The following is a 25164-nucleotide window of genomic DNA, read 5'->3' on the forward strand; positions in this document are numbered from 1 at the left end:
GGGAGAGCATTCCGCAGTTTGTCATCCGGTTTCAACGGATGCATAGTCAGCTTACCCGAACACCTCCGAAGGAAGAAACACGGGCTATATTCTTAGCCGCGCTCCAGGAACCTCTACGAATGGTATGCACGGTCATCGACTTTTGCACAAGCACTGTCGACCAAGTCATCAACCGGGTTAGAGAAATGGAGAAAACGAGATCTTGGCTAACAATGGGAGCCCTCCAACGAGCATTACCAACCGATGAGGATCTCCGGTTCCGGCAAGCAATCCAATGCACGACCTGCTTGAATTCCGGACACTCGGCACTGGAGTGCACCATGCAGACGCACTGCTTACTCTACCAATCTACGAGCCACACGATGGACCGGTGCGAATATAACTTATTGAATCGGCAAGCACCACCAGTCCAGCAAATCGAGCCACGTAGTAGCCGTGACGAAGAAGACGAATGCTGGCGGCAAGAGGAGCGATATCGACCGGCACAGGATGTCCGGTACGGCGATCGGCAAGACAACTATGATCAGTACGAGAGATATGACAGATATCGTGATTACAATGGACAGTACGAGCATTACAATCGGGATCACCAACGACGGGAAGATTACGGGAGATGTGACGACCAACCCCGTCAAGGGTACCGCAACAAAAAGAACTTTAATAAAAAATGGCATTTCAAAAAAGGGAGCCACCCACGTGAACCGGAAAAAGGCGCCTCAAGCAGCCAACCGGACCAAAGCCCCGCCGTTACCACATGTCCTCCACCGGGTACAGGAAACAATGTCGAATCCAGCAATACCCGGAAAGCATCTTGCTATTATTTCCGGCAAGAAGGACATTATAGTAATCAATGTCCTGCAAAGAGCTATGACAAGCGACCGGCAGTAAACATGGTAGTCGCTGAAGTCGCAGACCTACAATAGGTTACCACAAGGTCGAAGGGCAAGACGACGGAATGGGAGACACAAGAGGTCATCAGGAAGCAGGCAACGGAATGGTTGAAAAAGGCAAATGAGCGAAACGTAGTAAAACTTGCGCAACAAAAGGAGAACACCGAAGAGCTCGCCGGCGGTAGTCAGAGTGAAAATGCGACATGGCAGGCATTGCAGGACTGCCAAATCACGCTGCCGTTAGGACGGCTCCTGCAACTAGTGCCCAGATTCACAAAAGGACTCAAGACAGGCATGACGGCAGGAGAAACACCACCGACACCAACATTCTTCTCAAATCCGGAGAAGGGACCGACGGTGGTAGACACAAACAGTCTAGTGATCACAACCATCGTGAAGGGAAAGGAGTTACCCTGAACAGTAATAGATGGAGGATCCGGCGTCAATGTGATTAGCCTCCGAACATGCGCAACCTTGGGAATCCAAGAGTGGGAACCATGCCCGTTCTGGCTACGGATGGCGGATACAAGCTCAGTGCAACCGACTGGCTTGATACGAGATTTGGAAGTAACAATCAGCGGCCCCACATATCGCATCTCAGCAGTAGTGCTACAATTACAGGCACAAGGAGCTTACACGCTATTGTTGGGGCGGCCGTGGCTAAAAACAACGCACATTAAACAAAACTGGAGAAAGAATATAATCACCTTCCGGCGGGGAAAAGCAGAAGTACGGGTAACGACGCAACCACAGACGGGTACCGGGAAGGAATTAACACCCTTATATGCCGAATGTGTCAATATGTTGGACGGATTAGCAGACGAAGAGGTGGATCAATACTTGCAAGATAATCCGAAGATAGTACCCCTGTTCGAAATTGACGTAGTTGAAGCCGTATCACCATACATACTGCCACCGGACGGAGCGGACGAAGAACCAAATAAAGAAGTGATCTGGGATCTACGACAAGCACAAGAAGCGCTGGAAAGAGAAATGGCCGTATCACAATAGGTTAAAACATCCGAACTAGAGGAGGTAAATCTAGGAACTACGGAAGAGGCGAGATCGGTGCAGATAGCCAAGGAAATGACTACGGAGAACAGAACGGCGATGATTACACTTCTCAAAGAGTTTCGAGATGTGTTTGCCTGGTTTTACGAGGATATGAGAGGGCTCGATCCTCAGCTATATCAGCATCAGATACAATTGAGCAAAGACGCCAAACCGGTAGCACAGCGACGGTACCGGATGAATCCAAACTACGCCGCCAAAGTCAAGGAGGAAATCGACAAGTTGCTGAGAGTTGGCTTTATCCGTCCCGTAAAGAAATCTACATGGCTGAGCCCGATAGTAGTCGTACCAAAGAAAAATGGTAAAATTAGAGTATGTGTCGACTACCGGAAGCTTAATGCGGCGACGGTAACTGATGCATTTCCACTTCCATTTACGGATGGAGTTTTGGACGCAGTCGCCGGCCATGAGGTATATAGTTTTTTAGACGGATTCAGCGGATACAACCAGATCCGGATGCACCCCGATGACCAGGAGAAGACGGCTTTCGTCACTGAATGGGGAGTGTTTGTTGCCGTAGTGATGATGTTCGGACTAAAAACGGCGCGGGCAACGTTCCAGAGGATCATCATGGAAATATTCGGAGAATTCATACCGGCATTCATGCAGGTGTTCCTCGACGACTTCGCCGTTTACAGCCGGGAAGGAGACCACCTTTAGCACCTCCGACTTTGTCTAGAAAAGTGTAGGGCTTACCGGCTAAGCCTGAATCCGGCGAAGTGTGTATTCGGCGTGTCCAGTGGAACGCTACTGGGGCACATTGTGAGCAAGGAGGGCATCGCCGTGGATCCCGACAAAGTAAACGCAATCTTGGAGGCACTGGCACCAACAACGGCAAAGACATTGAGCCGTTTCTTAGGCCAAATCCGTTGGCATAGCTGAATGCTCCGGCATTTGGCGGACCTAGCTACACCACTGCATGTTGCGGTACACCGAACACCATTCTAGTGGACCGACACCGAAGACAAGGTGTACCGGGCACTCAAAGTTCTATTGTGCAAGCGCCGGTAGTGCAACCCCCGGATTGGGCGAAGGAATTTCATGTGTTCGTGGATGCGTCCGACATTGCAATCGGGAGTGCGTTGATGCAACTTACGGAGCCAAGATGGTACCGGCCCGTATATTACGCAAGCCGGAAGTTATCCCCAGCCGAACGAAATTATTCCACCACGGAAAGGGAGGCTTTAGGCATGATCTACATCGTAACAAAATCTAGGCATTATTTATTGGGAAGAAAGTTTTCCTTCCATGTAGATCATTCGGCACTCCTCTACCTAGTGTCCAAAGCGTCACTTACTGGTAAGTTGGCCCCGGTGGACTTTGCTATTACAGGAATTCGAATTCGAGATATTCCACCGACCCGGCATACAGCATGCGGTAGCAGATTATTTAAGCCGGTTAGATTCCGGCAAAACCGGCGAAAGAGTACCAGACGAGTTTCCGGATGCTAAGCTATTTCGAGTCACCGCGAAAACCGTAACAGATGAAACGGTGGCACCAGAAGATAAGTGGCTAACAAATATGCACCAATTTCTGAGCACCGGATTGCCTCCGGAGGAGATGAACCGGGACGAGAGGAAACGCCTGGCGGTACAAAGCTGGCACTTCGGTTTATTACGAGACACGCTATACCACAAAGGTGCGGATGGTATATGGCGACGAGCAGTGCGCAGCGACGAGAAAGAGGTAATACTACGGGAAGCACACTACGGAGCCGCCGGAGGCCATTATGTCGGGGATGCTACGGCAAGGAAGATATGGCAAAGTGGCCTATGGTGGCCAACTACATTGAAAGACGCAGTCCGGTACGCGAAAGAGTGTGATCTATGCCAGCGAATGGGCCAGCCAACAGAACAAGCTAAGATGCCGCACCAACCAGTACTACCGCTAGAACCATTTCAGAAATGGGGACTGGATTTTGTCGGACCATTTAAACCACCGGCAATGAGAACTGGCAACCGGTATGTGATCGTTGCGACGGCCTACTGCACTAAATCGGTGGAAGCCAAAGCCCTACAAGACAACACCGCGGCGTCGATGGCAAAATTCTTATACGAATACATTTGGTGCCAGTACGGATGCCCCATAGAGCTGATAAGCGACCAAGGAGGGCACTTTCTTGGACAGTTAGTGGAGAGCTTGACGTCATTCTATGCGGTAGTACATAAACGAAGCACCCCGTACTACCCACAAGCCAACGGATTAGTTGAGTCAACAAACAAAACGCTACAGAATATCCTGCCCAAGATCATCAATGAGAATCAGACAGATTGGGACACGAAGCTACACAGTGCACTCTGGGCTTACCGGACAACCTACAAAACAAGCATCCAAACCACACCGTTCTGGTTAGCATTCGAATTAGAGGCAGTCATGCCGGTCGAGTTCCATGTACCGAGCTTACGGATCCAAATTCGGGAACGACTTAATGAAAAGGAATCAGAGGCAATTCGGTTAAAGGCTCTGTGTGAAATAGAAGAACACAGACTGGCGAGCATCATGCACCTGGAATTGGAACAACGACGACGGAAAGCGTTTGTAGATCGGTACCGGAAACGAAACGTAAAGATGTTCGAAGTCGGCAAGCCGGTACTAGTGTTCCAGACCCGGATGGGTAAAATGCCAGGCAAACTACGGTTTAGATGGATCGGACCGTACTGGATCACACGCGGGTTCAATGGGTCTTACCAGTTAGGGACACTTGCCAGCAAGGTGCTAGGTAAATGGGTCAACAGATTAAGACTAAAGCCATACAGAGGACCTATGCCCAAGAACCCATTTGAACGAAGGGAAGACACCGAATCGGATGTCGGCAGGCCAACCAAGACGGCAACCTGTGAGGAAAACGGCTACCACCAAGCCGGTAAGGAGGATCACGAGCCGGCAACTGTCAGGAATAGTACTAAAACAGAGATGGAATTAGTACTAAGAACAGCAGTACTATTAGTACTGAGAGGACGGGACTGCGTAAGATTCCCGAGAGAGGAAGTGAGAAGAGGAGAGAGAGAGATAGCGAGAATGAGAGAGAGAGAGAGAGATGATGACAGCGGTTATATATTATGTGAAAAGATAAGTACAAGCGGCTAAGAGGCTTAAGACTGGCGTTGAACCAATTTGGTTCAAAACAATGCGTTGTGCCTCCTTTTATAGTGTTTTTAGGAATAATCCTGAAGCTTCTAGAATGTTCCAGAGAGATCTGGAATATACATCAATTTTCTATGATAAAGTATAAATGAAAATAATATCCTACAAAATACAATTCATAATCTAATGGTAAGAGCTTGACCCATGTAGCATAAAGTCATGGGTTCGAGTCTTGCCATGACACTATCTCCCCCTTAAAGGCGACGAGTGGAACGAGTCGGCGCTAATTGCGGACCGGGTTTGTCCGGATACTTTCGGTGGAAATCAGCAAGAAGATCTTGTGCATTGGCAACATTCTCGACGGGTTCCCAAGTACGTTCGCTCGGACTATAACCGAGCCAATCGACCAAGTAATAAAGTTTGTTGCGAACAAGTTTGGAATCGAGGATGGCAGCAACTTCATACTCCGGGCCGGCGTCCAACTCCAGCGGGGGCGGCGGTGGTGTCACACGATCGGGAATGGTGTTTGCTTTATAAGGTTCAAGAAGAGAACAATGGAAAACCGGATGTATCTGAAGCTGCTGAGGGAGATCCAGGCAGAAGGTGACATCATTAATCTTCCCCGTAATACGGAAAGGACCGAGTCGTCGATAATCCAACTTGTCGCACGGTCGAGTAGTCTTGATGTGACGACGTAAGAGCCATACTCGATCTCCGATGGCAAAAGAGGAGGGAATCCGATGACGATCCGCATAAGTCTTCTGTGTGTGTTGAGCATGACGAAGGTGAGTAGAGAGATCCATCTGGATCTTGCGTAGCCTCTCCAAATGGTCCTCGGCACGAGGGTTGGTAGGTAGCTCCGGAGTGTCGATCACCGACCAGCGAGGATGGAAACCGGTATAAGCGAGAAATGGGGAGACCCGAGTCGAGGAGTGAATAGCATTATTATACGCAAACTCCGCAAAGTGGAGAATCTCAGCCCAATCGTCCTGTTGATAACTCAGGAAACACCGGAGATATTGCTCCAACGTTTGGTTTGTTCGTTCCGCCTGTCCGTCAGTTTGAGGATGGTAGCCGGAGGAGAGGTTGCAGGAGACCTTGAGCATCCTGAAGAGATGCTGCCAAAATTTGGAGACAAATTGCGGGCCTCGGTCACTGATAATACTGTCTGGTAGGCCATGATGCCGAAATACCTCACGCATAACAAGAGCGGCGGTTTCCTCGCTAGTGATGGCTTTAGTACATGGCACAAAATGTGCCATCTTCGTATATCGATCGATGACGGTTAGGATAGCATCGAACCCCTTCGAGACCGGCAGATCTGTGATAAAATCAAGACAAATAGACTGCCATGGCTTACTTGGAATTGGTAAAGGTTCCAACAAGCCATATGGATGGTGTCGTGGCATCTTTGCTCGGCAGCAAGCATCACAGGTCCGAACGTAGTCGTCGACAAAACGGCGCATGTGGGGCCACCAAAAAGATCGCTGCACTAACTCCAACGTCTTGGTACTACCGAAATGTCCCGCCGTATGAGTGTCGTGACAATGTTGGACGATTTGAAGGCGACAGGAGCAATCGGGGACATATACGCGCTTTTTAAAGAATAACAAACCATCATGATATTCAAATTGTCGGTAGTCAATACCTGGTTGTTGAGACTGAGAACAGGATGCCCGAGAAGTATCAATGTGCGCCAGGATGTCTTGAGCAAAACTATCCGTCTTCAAGGTTGCACGTATGTCATCGGTAATCCGTGAATCCATCGGGGTGTGAAAAATCCGCGTCGTGTGCAATCGTGTTGGTCCCAAGATTACTTGCTTTTGATTATCAAATGTTGCGTCACCAGGACGAGGTGCAAGATATGAACGCCGTGATAGTGCATCTGCTTTTCCTTGCTGCTTCCCCGGTCGATATGTGATTTTGAAGTTGAAACGCGTGAGGAATTGCGCCCACCGAGCTTGTCGTCGATTTAGTACGCGAGCGTTCTGAAAATAAGCAAGATTTTTATGATCGCTAAAGACAATGACCTGATGTGGAGAGCCCTCTAAGAAATGCCGCCATTGTACAAATGAATCCACGATGGCTAATAACTCCTTGTCATGTATTTCGTAGTTGATTTCTGCGACATTGAATTTGCGCGAATGGAAAGCCACCGGATGCAACTCTTCTTTATCGCCTTGTTGAGAAAGGATGCTACCGAGGGCGAAATCTGATGCGTCGGCCTCCATGATGAATGGTTTGCTTGTATCCACATGAGCTAGAATCGGTGCTAATGTAAAGGCTTTCTTAAGATGCCGAAAAGCCATATCTGCTTCGATGGACCAAAGAAATGCTTGGCCCTTCTTCGTAAGTTGTGTGAGAGGTAAAATAATCTTCGAGTAATCCTGTATAAACTTACGGTAGAAGTTAGCAAAGCCTAGAAAACATTGTACATCTCGTACCGACCGTGGAATTTGCCACTCTAATACAGTTTGGATTTTAGCTGGATCCATGGCGATGCCCTTTGAGGAGATGACGTAGCCTAGAAATTCCACTTGCTTGCAGTGAAAGCTACATTTCTCTAGCTTGGCATAAAGACCATTCTCGCGGAGTCACTTTAGTACTAATAGTACATGAGAATCGTGCTCTTCCTGGGTCTTCGAATAAATCAACAAATCATCCAGATAAATGATCAAATAGATATCCAAGAGGTCTCTGAATATATCATTTTCCATGTGTTGGAAGACTGCGGGTGCATTGGTTAGGCCAAACGGCATAACAGTATACTCGAAATGCCCATACCGCGTGCGAAAAGCGGCCTTCCACTCATCTCCCGGTCGGATCCGCACGAGATTATACGCTCCTCGTAGGTCGATTTTAGTAAAAAACTTGGCACCATTAACTCGCTCTAAAAGACTTGATATAAGAGGAAGTGCATACCTATTCCGGATGGTGACTTTATTCAATCCGCGGTAATCAACGACAAGACGAAGTGAGCCATCTTTCTTCTTGACAAAGAAGATGGGTGCACCAGCTGGAGATTTCGAATGACGGATGAACCCGCTTGCCAAGTTCTCCTCTATGTAGGCTCGAAGGACTTCTAACTCGGTGGGTGACAAGTTGTAAATTGGTCCCCATGGTGGCTCGGTTCCTGGTTGTAAATCGATGGGACAGTCATAGGGACGGTGATGAGGAAGGGTACCGGCTTTTACCTTGTCAAATACATCGGCATAAGGATGATATTTTGCCGGAAGTTGTATTGAGGAGTCCTTCTTAATAGTGCTAGAAGGATGTACTGATATGGCAAATAGGAACATTGCCTCCTTGGGTCCTTCTTCGCGTAGTTGATGGAGTGAAATGGTCGAAACTCGGTGAGTTGATTCTTGGGGTGGTCGATATCGGACTTCTCTTGTTCTCCAATCTATGGCTGGATTATGTAATTCAAGCCAAGGTAATCCTAGGACAATGGGATGCTCTGGACTACTAATTATATTAAATGATATTATACACACAAAACTACCTAGGACAACTTGAATGGGTTCTGATTCTTCTACAATATTCCCGGAAGCAATGGGACGACCATCAATGACCACTACAGATGCGGGACAAGGAAGTTTTCTTAAGGATATCTGAGAAGCTTGGGCAAAATTTCGATCCATGAAACAGGAATTAGCTCCGGAATCTAAAAGTGCTAGGACGGGTACTGGGGGAGTACTTTTAGTACTAACAATGACTTGGGCTAGGAACACATTGCTAACTTGCTTGGAAGGAATGGAACCACTAATAGGCTGTACAGATCTAGGGCTGCTGTCCAACCAAATGGCTCCTATTTTGGCTGGACTCAATCGTTTAACTCTTCATCTAATTGACTAAGGATTTCAAATTTATTTGAGATACTTGGGCTATTAGTACTATGAATACTATCTGACACTCTATTAGTACTATTAATACTATCAGACACTCCGAAGGGAAGAATTGACTCGGGTTTAGTACAGGCGACGATTTGATTTACCTGTCTTCTTGGCCTATGGGGACAATTGATGGCGATATGTCCTGGTCCACCGCAATAAAGACATAATCGATTGGCACGTCGTCGTTGCTTTTCTTCTTCTGATAACGGGCCGCGTCGACGCATGGTATCGATCTCCATCGGTGTCGAAGTATTTGCTTGAGGTATGTCTCGTGCAAACGGTTTAGCCGCGACTGCGGCGTAAGTGGGCTCTGGCCTAGAGCGTGGTATCTGTAATTGACGTTCTGAACGCCGTTCAAAAAGGCGGTTGTCACATCGAACTGCTCGACTGATTGCCTCCGTAAGAGACTTTGGTTCTTCGGGGAAAGTTAGAAGTAGATCTTTGACATCGTTTCGCAAGCCATAGCGAAACTGCTCCATTAATGCTTGATCATCCCAGGGTATATCTGAAGCAAGTAGGCGGAAATCCGCCGCGTAGGCAGAGGCTGGACGATCGCCTTGACGCAATCGCCGGATCTTGTTGATCGCCGTCCTGATGCTGTCGGTGTCTCCAAAGCAGGCTTTAAACTCACCAATAAAATCTTCAAAGTTATTAAGTAAGGGTGATTGTTTTTCTAGAAGCGGAGCAAACCATGCCAAGGCTGAGCCGCTAAGTAGCGTGCCTATTAGGCCGACTCGAGATGCATCAGTGGGATATCGGGAAGGATGCATCTGGATGACTAAGCGTACCTGATTAAGGAATCCCCGGAATTGCGAACGCGTTCCATCAAATTTCACAGGAAGTCCAATCTTGGGCTCTTTATGAAATCCTTGGGGACTGGATCCTTGTTGTTGCAACGCTGCTTCGAGTTGTTGTACCCGTAACGCTAACTCCCCATGTTGTTGTTGCGTTTGTTGTTTTTCCAGAGCGATTTGTTGCAGATCCCCTATCAGCCGTTGGTTTTCTTGTTCCAGGGCAACAAACTTTTCTTTTAGGCACTGTAGCTCGGAGAAAACGGATTGGTATTCTTGGGCGCTAACAGTAGCCATAGTATAGGGAAAAGGGTAGGAGGATGAGGGAGAGTGACAAGTAGGCTAGAGGAAAAAATTGGTTCAAACTGTCAGGAATAGTACTAAAACAGAGATGGAATTAGTACTAAGAACAGCAGTACTATTAGTACTGAGAGGACGGGACTGCGTAAGATTCCCGAGAGAGGAAGTGAGAAGAGGAGAGAGAGAGATAGCGAGAATGAGAGAGAGAGAGAGAGAGATGATGACAGCGGTTATATATTATGTGAAAAGATAAGTACAAGCGGCTAAGAGGCTTAAGACTGGCGTTGAACCAATTTGGTTCAAAACAATGCGTTGTGCCTCCTTTTATAGTGTTTTTAGGAATAATCCTGAAGCTTCTAGAATGTTCCAGAGAGATCTGGAATATACATCAATTTTCTATGATAAAGTATAAATGAAAATAATATCCTACAAAATACAATTCATAATCTAATGGTAAGAGCTTGACCCATGTAGCATAAAGTCATGGGTTCGAGTCTTGCCATGATAGCAACCAGGGAGAGCAAAACGACAGCAAACCGTCAAGAGGCCAGCAAGGTGCGCGTTTCGGGTAAGGGTCCGACAAGACCGGAGAAAAATTAACCACACAATTAATTTCAAAAAAAAAAAACGAATCAAAGAAATCATGCAAAGGAGTGATGGAAACGGCCATGCAAACGAGGAGTAAAGAGGCACTTCGAAAATGTACGAGGAGGCTATGAATAGGGCATTAAACCACCGCCACATGGCACGAAATGCTATTATAGTACACGACCTGCACATGCGTAGGCTCGAAAAAGGCGCTAAGATGCAGAGAGAAAAGGCCCCCTGCATTGAGACCTTCTTTCGCGAACCAAGGAGAACAGACGCAGACAGACGCGTGAAGATCAATCGAAGAGAGCTCGCGCACAGAGAACTCCCTCACTCAGAACTTTCTCTCTCACACTCTCTCCACCGTCAAACCTCGCCAACGCTCTTCAACCTCGACACACAGATGGGCTGCCAAACATTGTTTGAAGCCGCCAAGAAATGGCTACGGCAACACGGACTGGAGGGTTTCTTGACGATCATGGAGGCGGCGCCACACATGGAGGCCGAAAAGATTATCAAAGACATTGACACCGAGCTTATCACGGAGGAAGCGATCCGTGCGTTAACAGGCCTTCCGGAGGGGGGCATCTACACGATCGACAATCCTACCTCCGAGCAGCTCATCAAATATTTCGGTGAGTATTCTCTCCCCAGCAAGGGCTACAAGACACAGGGCGGCGAAGATATGTTATTCCACGAAATTGCCCATGTTCTCCATGAGTTCGGCCACGTATACCCTCGACCCCCCGTTATGCCTCAGAACCGAGCAGGCTTGATTATCGCAACATACGAAGGGGTCAAGGTGGATTGGCCGGTGCTGATCGTTAACAGATTGTGCGCGGCTATTGATACCATAAGAGGTAAGGAAGGCAAAGAAGGCCGGAAAATATGGCATGCGGTGACGCAATGGCTCACCCTATTGGCGCCACCTGTCGAGCCCGTCCAGACCAAGAAACGGGGAAGAGCAACGGACGGCACCCCGAAACCTCCTTCAAAACAGCAACAGTTGTTGGCCTCCAAGGCCACTAAGGGGAAGACGGCCGATTTATGAGCCGGTTTATGAGCAATCCCGGCAAGGAGCACTGGAACGCAGTCAAATGGATACTCTGGTACTTCAAGGGCACTTCAAATATGTGTCTCTAATTCGGCTCTAGTAAACCTCAACTTGACAGTTTTATCGATTCGGATATGTCGGCTAATGTGGATACCAGCCGGTCTACATCCGGGTATGTAATGACATATGTAGGGTGAGCTGTTTCGTGGCAGTCGAGGCTGCAGAAGACGGTTGCGTTGTCAACCACGGAGGCGGAGTACATGGCGGCTGTTGAAGCCGGTAAGGAAATATTATGGATGAAGGACTTCATCGGAGAGCTCGGTATCTGGCAAGAAGAATATCGGCTCTATTGCGACAGTCAAAGTGCCATCCACCTTGCTAAGAACGTAGTGTACCATTCCAGGACGAAGCACATCTAGCGTAGGTATCATTGGATCCGGGAGCGAGTAGAAGATCGAGAGTTCGCGCTGACGAAGATCCACACGGCCGAGAATGGGTCAGATATGCTGACCAAAGTACTGATACCCAACAAGCTGGATGCATGTCGGAAGCGGATCGGACTAGTAAGACATCCCATGCCGGAGTGAAGGGGGAGTTTGTTAGGAAAATAGGTCCCTCCGGATAGGAAGTGAGAAGAACCGTGTTGATGAGCAACTCGGCTGAGGCCGAAACCGGAAATTGTGGAGATAGCCAACATGGAAGGGCTAAACTTGTAAATAGTCGAAAGGTTACATTGGTATATATAAGTACTTAGGGCAATCATGCTAAGTATGTGTGCGTTAATTGTAAAGTTACTGTTGTCGAGGTCGTGGCCTTCGTAACCATGAGAGTGAACGAGTGTGAGTGGAAGCGAGTGAGCTCCATAGTTGCCTGTTGGTGAAGCAGGATTTCGAGGTCGTTGACTCTGAGATCTCTGATTGTATTCCTTTCTCTCATAGTGTTCTGTTTCGGAGTTTGTGGACTCCACGTGGTTTTTTCCTAGTTCGGGTTTCCACGTTAAAATCCGTGTCATTCTCAGTTTCTGTATTCTGTTTTTCCTTTCCATTAGATTGACTATTATTCCGCACATATACAACCGGTTGTGGCCGGCAACGATTTGAACTTCATATAAGTATAAGAAGCTATGGTCAACACCAACAAGGCATAGTGCCACCCGAAAGGAGTGGATCAACTTCAAGATGTCCTATTAGATAGTTGATTGTGCTTTCCCCTCCATGCAGAAAACATTTGAGCTCGTCCCAGTCCAGCCACTTTGCTGAATGGATGTATATATCTCAATTAGTAAGGTTGTCGAATGGATACCATGAGTTCATGGCTTTAACCCCTACATTCTAGATTGACATTTAGGAAATTAAGAGGATATCTATGGAACGATAGAGAGGTGAGAAAATTGGGGCTTCAATTAAGGTAAGCTAATTACAATAAAGAGAGAGAGGCATGTGTGACAATCAATCCACTTTTTTATCCGACATAATGAGATGGATGCATACCTCATAGCCATTGCATTGTGTTTGGATAGATGTGGACAACGGTTTTAATCCTAGCATGATGACCTCCCATCCAGTTTGTTTCGATAGACGCTAATAATGGTTTTGATCCTAGCATGCTTTCCTCGCATCCATAGTGGTTAGATGCTGACAACGCTTTTCATCCAAGCAAGTAAAATGAACTTGCAATGCTGTATTAGATTCTTCATATGAAGTGAATGCTTCTTCATAAGCGTTTGATAGGACATTTCTCTTATTTAGCTTTATTTACTAATTTCAACACCATGTAAAGTGAGTGCCTCCTATAAATATTGCTTTTAGAAATGATCTAGTAATGCCATAGACTAGTTTGTGGTTTAATGTTTCTCAGTTTTATTATACAATGTTGCATAGATATTGCTCATACATACATATGATGCAGTGTGACATTCATTTAATTGGATAATGTGTTTGAACACGAGACTCCCAAGCTCCACATTTCCCCATTTATGGCAAGCACTTAACAAAGGAACCCAAATCAAGATATTATCGTCCGATGTGGCCACATTAGTGATCAATGTGAATGCTATATCCACTTGGCCAGATCGTCCAAAAAGATCAACCATACTGACATGATGTTGAATCGAAGGTATAATACCGTAAATTTTCATCATCGACTTGAAATATGTCTGTCCCTCATCAAGTAAACCAGTGTGGCTACAGACAGTCAACAAAAGGGAGAATGTTACAATGTCCGGCATCACACCCTGTCCTATCATTCTATTGCATAAGTTCATAACAGTCTCATATTTGCCCAATTGGGCATATCCAGTCATTAATGCATTCCACGAATCTACACTCTTGGCCAGGACCCGATCGAACACTTGATGTGCACCTATGGCCTCACCACATTTCATATACATATCCACCAAAGCGTTGGCTACTATAGCCTCTTTGTCCAACAACCCTTGTGTCAGGATTTCTGTGTGTGCTTCTTTCCCTTTATGAATAGATCCAATATCCCCACAAGCCTTCGCGATAGCAACAAAAGTGATGGCATTTGCTGGGATGCCTTCGAGTTGCATTTGTTTCAAACACTGAAAGGCTTCCTCCATATGTCCATGCCGGACATATGCGGAGATCAAGGCTGTCCATGTGACTACATTCTCGACGGATCTATGCTGTCCAAATAAATTTCGTACTTTTGTGAGTGCACCATGTTTCCCGAACATATCCATCAATGCAGTACTAATCATAATGTTTCCCATGAGAGATTCATCATGCTCGATCTCAGTATATAATTTGTCACATTGAGATGTAGTTCCCATGATGCATCCACAGGCCTTCAAAACCGAAAGAAACGTAATTCTATCTGGAGAAAGGCCCTCATTTTGCATTTGTGAAAAGCAATGCAAAGCTTCTTCACCAAACCCATGTTCGGCATATCCAGTTATCAAGGCATTCCATACAACCACATCCCGAACAAAAAGCTTGTTAAATACTTCTTTTGCTTTCACAAGTGCTCCGCATTTGGCATACATATCAACTAAAGCAGCCCCAAGCAAGACGTTTTTCTCAAGTAATCCTTCCATTATAACCTCCTTATGTATCGATTCGCCTTTGCAGATGTCCCTAACATGGCCACAAGCTTTTAAGATGCTGAGTGATGTGACTTCATTTGCTGAATGTCCATGCTTTTGCATTTCGTTGAAAGAATTGAACGCTTCCTTGAAACGCCTATGTTGAATATACCCACTGATCAGTGCATTCCAAGAAGCTGTGTCCTTCACCCGAAGCTCATCAAAAACCCTCTGAGATCTGCCAAGCATCCCATTTTTGGCGTACATATCCACCAATGCATAGCCAACGACAATATCTTTTTCAATCCATTTCTCAATGAAAATCGAAGCATGAAAGACTAGCCCCTTGTAATTCTCCTCTATGCTTCCACACGCTTTCAGTACACAAAGAAGTGTGATGGCATCAGGGAAGAGGCCCTCCGCTTGCATCTGGAAGAAGCACTGTAGCGCCTCTTCAGCATAGAAATGCTCAGAGTATGCATAAATGAGAGAATTCCAGGAGATTGAGTCGGGGAAGTTGATCCTATCGAACGTATCTCGGGCATCGGAAAGTTGGCCAGCTTTGGCATACATATCAACCAATGCATTACAAACAAGGAGGTTCTGCCGCTCCATATAACAACAAAACATAAGGAGGTTGGCATGAATTTCTCGACCTTTGAAGATTTGTCTCAAGTTACGACAAGTTTTCAGGATACAAACGAAAGTGACATGATCAGGACAGAGGCAGCCCTCAGAGAGCATGTGTTGGAAACAGTTTAGGGCTTGGTCAGGCCGACCATGCCCGACATATGCACTGATAAGGGCATTCCAAGAGACCACATCCTGAACAAGAATATCTTCAAAGGTTTCTCGAGCTTTGGAAAGACAACCACATTTAGCATACATTGTGATTAAGCTATTCCCAACAAAAGGGTCTCTTTGGTTCAGAAGAACACCACCATCCTGCTTGAGGATGCGAGCATGGATCCTAATACCTTCTTTCAGCTTCTTCTGTTTACCACAGTCCTTTACTAATTCTACAACTGTCCATCTTGTTGGCTTCTTATTTGCAACACTAACATTTGAGCTCATGATGTGTTGGTTGATCGGAGGAGATTAGCATGCAGGGGATTGGGCATGTGCTACCTTCCCTGCCTTATCTTTCTCTGTGTAACATTTTCTTTCACAGGCAGAGTTTTTTTGAAGTCAACTCCTACTCCTCATCGGTCTTAAGACCAACCAACCTTACTCCCATCACATCACATCTATTTCTTCTCCTCTTCTTCCTGCTACTACTCTAATGTAAGAAAGAAACCTCAATCGTTTACATTTACTCTGTGCTCTATATGCATGCATGCATGTATGCATGTATGTATGTATGTATGTATACTACTACTATATGTATGTATACATATTATGTACATCCTCGCACGAGAAAAGCCACACACGTGTGTTTGTCTTCACACAATATACCTGGGGCTCTAGAGTCTAATCCATGCGCACAATAATATTGAAGAGTCCAATCTACTCACTTTATTTACCATTGTCCAAGTACTCCATCAACCTCTTTCATCTCTCTTACTAATAATTACATGCTTGCCAAATAAACATGATTATATTTACTTAAACTTTACTTAGAATCTGCCTTCCCATTAGTATTTGCTAAATCATATTTGTAGACCTTCACTACTTTCAATGGAGGTCCCCTTTTACCATTTTGGTAAGCCCAGAAGTGTATGAGCATTGCAGCCACCTAAAGGAGAATGGAAACACCCATAATGAGAGCCACAAATCTAATAGTTCTTTGTGGAGTGTGGAGGACATGGAACCAAAATGGGGATCTCGACATGATTGTTAAGATCAAAGTGAACAAAAGGGTGTGGCCAAATCATTATAAGGATGGTCACCAGTTATGCCTTCAATTTCAGCTCAAACTTGTAAAAGAATAGCATGTGGAAGCTAATACACAAGACACAGCCAACTGAATGGGAGACCTGTAGACACTTACGTATTCATAGAAGATGGAGGATACACAATAGAGAGAGAGAGAGAGAGAAAGAGAAAGAAAGAGAAAGAAAGAAAGATATATTACCGTCTTCTAAGACCAAAATTGGCCCATGTTAGGATACACAATAGAGAGAGTGAGAGAGAGAGAAAGAGGGCAAACTGTTAGGATCGTGACCGGCCACAACCGGTTTCACTCTCAAATATTCGGGTGCAAAGAATCGACAATGACACAGACAAAAAAAACAGAAAACGAGAATGTACCGAGACACAAGATATTTAATGTGGAAAACTCGAAAGGGAAAAACCACGGGGGTCCACAAACCCCAAGAAATAGAATCACTATAATCGAGAGAGGAATACAATGAGACTCGCAGGCACTGACCTCGAACTCGTTCTCGTCTAATAGACGGTAAATGAGTTACAACTCACACTCACTCTTGACTAGTTACAGAGGCTACTACCTTCTCTAACTATCTAACAACCAATAATACTACAACTCTCAGTAAAAGGTTTGCCCTAATTGTATATATACTTATACAACTTTTTGACTATATATAGGTATGCCCACCTGGGGCACATTTAGACTATTTACAAATATAGTCTCCCGAATCGGCTATGAAATCTATTCTTGATTACGATTTCGGCCTCGGCTTATTACCCACGTGTCTTCGATTCGGTTCGTTCTCTTCTTCCCATCTGGAGGGACATGTTTTCCCAACAAACTACCCCTTCACTTTGGCATGGGGTACTTCACCAATCCAATCGACCCTCTGTCGACAATCGTTCAACTTTTTGGCCGACAACACCTTCCTTAGCATGTCCGACCCGTTCTCTGTTGTATGAACCTTCACTAGAGCAAACTCCTTCTCTTATACTTGCTCTCAGAGCCAATGGTATCTTCTTTGGATATGTTTGGTCCTTGAGTGGTACTAGGCAACATTTTTCGCAAGGTGGATGGCACTCTGGTTATCGCAATGGAGTCGGAATTCCTCTTGCCAAATTCCCAACTCTTCGATGAACTCCCTCATCCAAATTACTTCCTTGCCGGCTTCCGTTGTGGCCATTTACTCGGCTTCTGTGGTCGATAGCGGAAGATGTTAAACCACTTTGATGGTGAAAAGCTCATCATACTCCAATCTTGTATTACATGTAATTCTTGCATCTAAGGTCTTACTAATACTAAGGAACAAGATGGACGTTTTCGGAGTATCAAATGTAAATCCATTGAAATGGATATGCCAAAACACTCAATACCAACATCCTCTATAACTCCAAAACAAGAGGTCAAATGTCTATCAACTATGTCTACCTTGGTAGAGGACTTTTGATAGATATGATTTCTAATCTTACTCACTAGGACATTAGTTGTAGGATCAATTCTAATACCACTATCTACTAAGGCATCCTTAATTAAAAGACCTTTAACAGTTACAGAAATAGTGGGTTGAATATCCTTTCGATATTTCATTTGCACAATCATCACATAATGTAATGTCTTTATACTTGGTTGTATACTCAATACACGTCCCCACTCCTTTTTTAGTGATGGAGAAAGTTGAAGAAGTTTTGGCCAAGTGATGCAAGGCTCACTAGAGATTAGTTCTTGCTTGAGATCGAGCGGTTCCACACCTTTCCCCATCGGCACATCATCAATTTTAATCTTTCTTCACACATGTTTCTTTCTAGGTCCATCCTCCAAGCTAGTCTCCTTAGACTACTTCTTTTGTTGAGATTTAATAGACGCTCCTTCCAACTCTTTATTTTTATGTCATGCACTAGATGTCTTAATATGTGCAACATCACAATTTTCAGCTATATCATACACAAAGTCAATACGATTTACCTTAGGGGGAATTGTTGGATTTTGCACTAAAGTACTTTCCCCTCCTACCACATGGTTGTTGAGTTGGTGAAAGTTGTTGCTAGTGTTGTTTTGATTCCTCTGAAATTGATACATGCCTTGAACCCAAGCACCTTGTCGTCACGAAGGACATCGTGTAGATATATATCCCTCAACACCACATGTGTAGCACATGATCACTCTCCTTTGCCTTGGAACATCGTGAGTTTGACTTATAGTAAAATTTCCTTGCATGTTTTGTATTTGTCGAGTAATTTCATCAAGATGTTGATTAACTTGGTCTGAGAAACCTCCCACCTTAGGTTGAGTTGTTTTTTGCATCACTGGAATATTAGGTTGATATGTCGTAAAAACATTAGGGAATCCATGCATAATTGATGATTGTTGAAGAATAGGAGATTTAAATGTTACAATTGTTGAATCCGTTCTCGCTTGTAGAACTTGGATTTGTCTATTGTAGGCTTGACAAGTTCAGACTAGTGCTTGGAACGTTGTAGGATCCTTTAGATTTTCTTCCAATGCAAAGTGCAGACTTAATCCCACTTTAAAGAGGTCCATCTTAAACCATTCATCCTTTGTACCCCCACGTAATCGAATCCATGTAGTCCAAAGGTCAATAAACTCCCTCTCGTAATCGTTATACTTTGTTGTTGAGAACATCCGCAAACGAAAGAGTTCCTCTCACACTTCCATTGCATTACGACATCTAATATACTTTGCTTTAAATTGTTGCTCCAACAGTTGGTAATTAACTTGTTGGTTAGTTTGCAAGGATTCATACCAATCCCTTTGTCGTCCATAAAAAGTGGCCACCAATAGAGGCAACTTCTCCAAATTTGTCATCTTCCCTATTGATACTACATGATGTTCGAAGGCGGCCAAGAATGCTCCCGCATCTTGGACCCCATCACCTACAAAAGAAAATTGAAAAGCCATATTGGCTAAAAATAAGACTTTCCAATAATATAAAAATAATTTACCTTCCCTCTAATACGAAAAGAATCGACCTTCCGTGGGGTATAGAAAGAATCTACCCTCCGTGGGGTACGGAAAGACTCGACCCTCCCTGGAGCGCCAAAATGATGAGGAGAGATAGAAAAATGATAGAGAAGAGAATAGGAAGAGAAAAAAATGCTTCAATATATTATTAGGAAAACAATATAATCTTCTTGGACTCTAAAAAGAACAACCCCACCAAAGAACTATGTTAATCTTAATGACCCTAATCAATAATAGTCTTTTCTTCTTCTCTCTTTCTTCTACTAAGATTCCTTTCACTTCTTCGATCCTTCTTATTCTTCCTCCTTTCTTCTTGTCGATCTTCTATTCTTCCTACCCCACATATTTATAAGTTTTTAGTTGCGTTATTATTGCTTTTTTCTTTTCTTTTCTTTTTATATATCCTCGAGTTTATGTGATGTGTTTTTCATATCATTATTTTTGCTTTGAAATCCCAAATTTTCCATACAAGAAAGCTTTCTTTGTGATCTTTCTTATGAATCTTTTCTTTTGAAAATTGGATATGAGATGAAGAAGTTATGAGTTTTTTTCTCTACCTTGCTTTTTTTGCGTTTTTTCTTTTTTCTTTTTTCCTGCTTTTTCTACTTTTGAAAAATGCCTCTAATTTTATATCCCTTCAAGTTCCTTCCTCTATTAATACTTGATCCTTTCATATTGTGCTTTATTCTTATACGCCTTAGCTGCAATGTATTTGCCATGGTCTTACTCCCCCTTCTCTCCAGCATAGAGTACTTCATCAAACCGACTCTCTATCGGCACACGTTTAGCTTTTCGGTTGACAACACCTTTGTCAGCATATCCGATCCGTTTTTGGCTGTGTCGATCTTCACTAGAGCAAACTCCTTTTCTTCTACTCGCTCTTGGAGCCAATGATATCTTCTCTGGATGAGTTTGGTCCTCGAGTGGTAGGCAACATTTTTTGCAAGGTGGATGGAACTTTGGTTATCACAATGGAGTTGGAATTCCTGTTGCCGATTCCCAACTCACTGATAAACTCCTTCATCCATATGATTTCCTTGTCGGCTTCCGCTGCGGCCATATATTCGGCTTCCATGGTCGATAGTGCAGCGGCCTTCTACAGCTTCGACTGCCACGAAACAACTCCCCCTACATAAGTCATTACGTTCCCAGACATGGATCGGCTTGTATCCACATCAACCGACATGTCCGAGTCAGTATAACCTTCCAGTGTGGGGTTACCCAAACCGAAATGAAAACACACGTTCGAGGTGCCTTTTAGGTACTAAACTATCCACTTCACGGTGGCCCAACACTCTCTTCCGGGGTTGCTCATATATCGGCTAACCACGCCGACTACGTATCCTATGTCCGGCCTGGTACATATCATCGCATACATCAGGCTTCCAACCGTCAAGGCATAAGGTACTTTTGACATCTCGGCTTTTTTTGTTTTCGATTTTGGACATTGTTCTTTGCTTAGCTTGCAGTTCGTTCGTAGTGTCGAGCAGACCGGTTTCGCGGTTTCCTTGCCAAATCTCTACCACCTTTGTCATATATTTTTCTTGTGATAGTCACAAGAATTTCTTTGTTCGATCCCGAACAATGTGCATCCCTAGGATTTGCTTTGTCGGGCCCATAACCTTCATCGAAAACGATCTGCTGAAGGCCTTCTTCAGCACTTGGATCTTCGTATGGTCCTGTTTGACAATCAGCATGTCGTCCACGTACAATAGGAGGATGAGGAAATCTCCCCCTTCAAATTTCTTTAAAAATACACAGTGATCAGCCTGTGTTTTGTGGTACCCGTTGTCGATCATGAAGGATTCGAATTTTCCGTACCATTGCCGAGGTTCTTGCTTCAACCAATACAAGCTCTTCCTTAATTGGCATACCAGGTTCTCTTACCTTTCTCCACAAATCCTTCTAGCTGGTGCATATAGATCTCCTCTTCGAGATCACCGTGTAGAAATGTCGTCTTGACATCTAATTGCTCGACTTTGAGATCCATGTTGGCCGTGATGCTCAACACGGGTTGGATTGATGTCATCTTTATGACTGGGGAAAATATTTTGTCGAAATTGACACCCTTCTTCTGTTGTAAGCCTTTCAAGACGATTTGTGCTTTGTACCTGGGTGGATTTCCGCCATCTCCCGGTTTCAACTTGTATACCCATTTATTCCGAAGTGCCCTCTTTCCTCTTGGCAGTTCGGTCAGATCATATGTGTGGTTCTCATGCAATGAATCCATCTCCTCTTGCATGGCACTCAACCACTTTCGGTTGTTGATATCCTCCTTAGCTTCTTCAAAGCTTTTTGGCTCCCCCTCATCGGTTAGCAGTACACACTCTTCATCCGGAAATCTTCGGGGGGTCCTCCTTTCTCTAAGGGGGTATCTTCGGCCTCCATTTGGCATGGTTAGTTCTTCTTCGGCTTCTTCGGCCGAGTCGGATTCGGTTCCCTGTTTGGTCGTTTCCCCTCGTTCTTCAGTCAGATCTCGATTTTGCTAAGTATTGAATCGGCTGACTAGCTCGGATTCGATTTCGATCGAATCGGCTTCTACTCGATTCGGCCGAGTGTTGACTCAGTTCGATTCGGTAGTTGGAGACTTATTCTCAATCTCCCAGTCGACTATTGTCTTTTCCTCCATGAAGATAATGTCGCGGCTCCTAATCACTTTCTTCTCGCCTAAGTCCCATAGCCGATAGCCAAATTCATCATTGTCGTAGCCTAGAAATATGCATGATCGAGATTTCGGGTCCAACTTCCCCCTCTGGTCCTTTTCCACATGCACATAAGCAAGACAACCGAACACCCTCAAATGTCGATATGATACGTCTTTGCCACTCCATACCCTTTGTGGAATATCACCGTTCAAGGGTACTGAGGGTGATCGGTTTATCACGTACGCTGCCGTCATCAGTGCCTCAGCCCATAACGTCTTCGGTAACTTAGCATGTGCAAGCATACTTCGGACCCTTTCCATTACGGTTCAGTTCATTCTCTCGGACAACCCATTGTATACTCGAGCCGGATTCCTTGATTTTGGCAGTATCCATCGAATGATCCATGGTACTCTCCCCCATTGTCCACTCGGACTACCTTCAGTTTTCGGTCGGTTTCTCTCTCAGCCCTAGCGTGGAACTCTTTGAAGACAGATAACAGTTGATCCTTCGTCTTCAACACAGATGCCCACAACTTCCGGCTACAATCATCAATGAAGGTCACAAAATACTTGTGAACCACCATGCAACTTCGTGTCCACATAGTATATGTCCGTATGCACGAGTTCCAACGACATTTTCGTCCTCATTGGGGGCCTTGCTCGGAAGGGTGTTCAATTCTACTTTCCAGCCAAGCAATCCGTGCACTTCTCAAGTTGCACGTTCTTCACCTTAGGAATGAGATTGTCATGGGCAATCTTTCGCATCCCCTTCTAGCTCATATGGCACAACCTCCTATGCCACAATTCACCGACCGTGTCGGCTGCCACATTTGCTTCCCCTTGGCATGTTCGAGCATTCATTATGTACAATGTGTTCATTTTCTACTCGAGCCACGATCAGACTTCCCTTGCAGAACTTCATGACATTGTTCCGGATGCTAGCCTTCATCATCTAGCCGACATACTGATATTAGGTTCAATCGAACCTCCGGAACATGTCGTACATCTCTCAACATGAGTCTACACCTGGTTGAGGTTTCCAAACACACATTTCCAATACCGACAATCCGGCATGCTCCTTCATTTCCCATCTTTACAGATCCGAGATCTTCGGCTCTGTCAGATGAGAAGCACTTTCGGTTAGGGGTTCAGTGAAACAGCACACCCGAATCGATCACCCATGTCGATTCTTCGCCTACGAGACTGACTTCGTTTTGCTCAGTTATGAGCAACAAATCCTCCTCACATGCGGTGATTGCTGAGGTGTTCTTCCTGTCCGGGATTTTCTTTGGTTCTATACCATCAATCCCCCCTTTGACCTTTAGAAAGTGTCGGCAGTTTTTCTGGAAGTGCCCCGGCTTCCCACAATAGAAGCACGTGGGCCTCCCCCTCGACTTTGACCTGGTCCCCGACTTATCTCAATTCTGGGGACTTCGATTTCGGCCTCTTCCCCGAATCGTATCACCTTCCGTGACTAAGGTCTTCTGATCGGTATTGGACTCACGGTCCTTTCGGCGAGCTTCTTCATTCAACAAGCTCGACTTCCTCACTCTACGGATAGATGCTTCCCTTCAGGCCTGATGTTGCCCAAGGTGACAACGAGCGTCTCCCAGTTGTCTGGAAGGGATCCCAGCAACAGTAGTGCTAATACCTCGACGGCTAGAGGTACTTCTAGAGAGGTGTTTTGGTTCATCAATCGTTGGAAGGCATTAATGTGCTCCGCCATACTGGAGCCATCTTGATAATGGAGCATCGTGAATTTTTGAAATATTGAGACTCAGTTCATGATGTTCTTCTTTTTGAACATGACGTTGATCTTCTTCCATAGGACGGTTGCGTCTGTTTCTTTGCCAAAGTTGTTGTATGGACTCATGTCTATAAAACACCTTATATATGCGGCCACCTTCAGATGCAACACTTCCCAAATCGTTGCATCGATCTTGTCTGGTCTTTTACCTCAATATATTATTAGGAAAACAATACAATCTTCTTGGAGTCTAAAAAGAACAACCCCACCAAAGAACTATGTTAACCTTAATGACTTTAATCGATAATAGTCTTTTCTTCTTCTCTCTTTCTTTTACTATGACTCCTCTTACTTCTTCTAGCCTTCCTATTGAGCAAAATCGGGCTCGGCCACAACTGAGTCTCAAACTCACGATGGAAGAAATAAACAGAAAATAGCAATGCACTTACACATGCAATAGAGATGACACCGAATGTTTATGTGGAAAACCCTAATCGGGAAAAACCACGGGAGCCCACAGACTCCAACTATCACTATGAGAGGAAGGGTACAATGAGAGACTCCGAGGCAACAACCTCGAGCTCTATGTCTTTGCCAACCGGCGGTTACAACAGAGAATATGTTTTGTTTTTCTCTCGCTCTCTCTGCCTATCTCTATGTATATATCTCTGTACAGCGATAATGATAATGGCAACAACTATTACACACACACATGCTAAAAAACAATATGTTGAGAGACAACCTCAACATCGGCCGGATTGGCTGAAGAAGCCAAGGACCGGATCGATTGGGACCGATCGGTTAGGCTGAGTGCATAAACCGGGAGGCCGTTAGGAAAGATATTCCGAGAGGAATATATTTGGGAGTTAGTGCAGGAGCTCTTGATGAGCATTGAAGTACTGTCAGTACTTCGGTCAGTCCTTCTAGGACTTGTATAAAAGTGCTCACTAAGCACTTCTTATGTACAGACTTGAGTATTATTATTGAATATAGTTTTTTGTGTCTACTCTCTCTCTGTCTCTCCCGCGTATACCGTGTAAGCCCAAGCTCTCCATTGAACCTGAGTTTCCTTCCTCTGTTCTGTCTTCATACCTGCTTCCGCACGCTACTTTCTACATGGTATTAGAGAGTGAGGGTTGAGAACCTCTCTGCAGCCGACATAGCTTGACGAAGAGGAACAAGAAGAATGATGGATAAAGGCATGGTG

General features: G+C 45.0%; 1 protein-coding gene across 1 annotated transcript; it reads right to left on the reverse strand.

Moving 5' to 3' along the window:
• Positions 1–13514: 13514 nt before the first annotated feature.
• On the reverse strand, positions 13515–15791 carry LOC147867382 (pentatricopeptide repeat-containing protein At3g09040, mitochondrial-like). Its single transcript, XM_087315683.1, has one exon. It carries the CDS (start codon positions 15789–15791, stop codon positions 13515–13517), a length of 2277 nt encoding a protein of 758 aa, XP_087171809.1.
• Between the last annotated feature and the right edge of the window lie 9373 nt (positions 15792–25164).

This window comes from Azolla caroliniana, unplaced genomic scaffold (assembly GCF_043228905.1).
Source record: "Azolla caroliniana isolate FFs.n. ecotype wild unplaced genomic scaffold, voAzoCaro1.0.p SCAF_2, whole genome shotgun sequence".
Classification (NCBI taxonomy): Eukaryota; Viridiplantae; Streptophyta; class Polypodiopsida; order Salviniales; family Salviniaceae; genus Azolla; species Azolla caroliniana.

Bases quoted from the DNA above. Each gene is read 5' to 3' on its own strand.
- LOC147867382 (XM_087315683.1), bottom strand. From the start codon at position 15,791: ATGAGCTCAAATGTTAGTGTTGCAAATAAGAAGCCAACAAGATGGACA.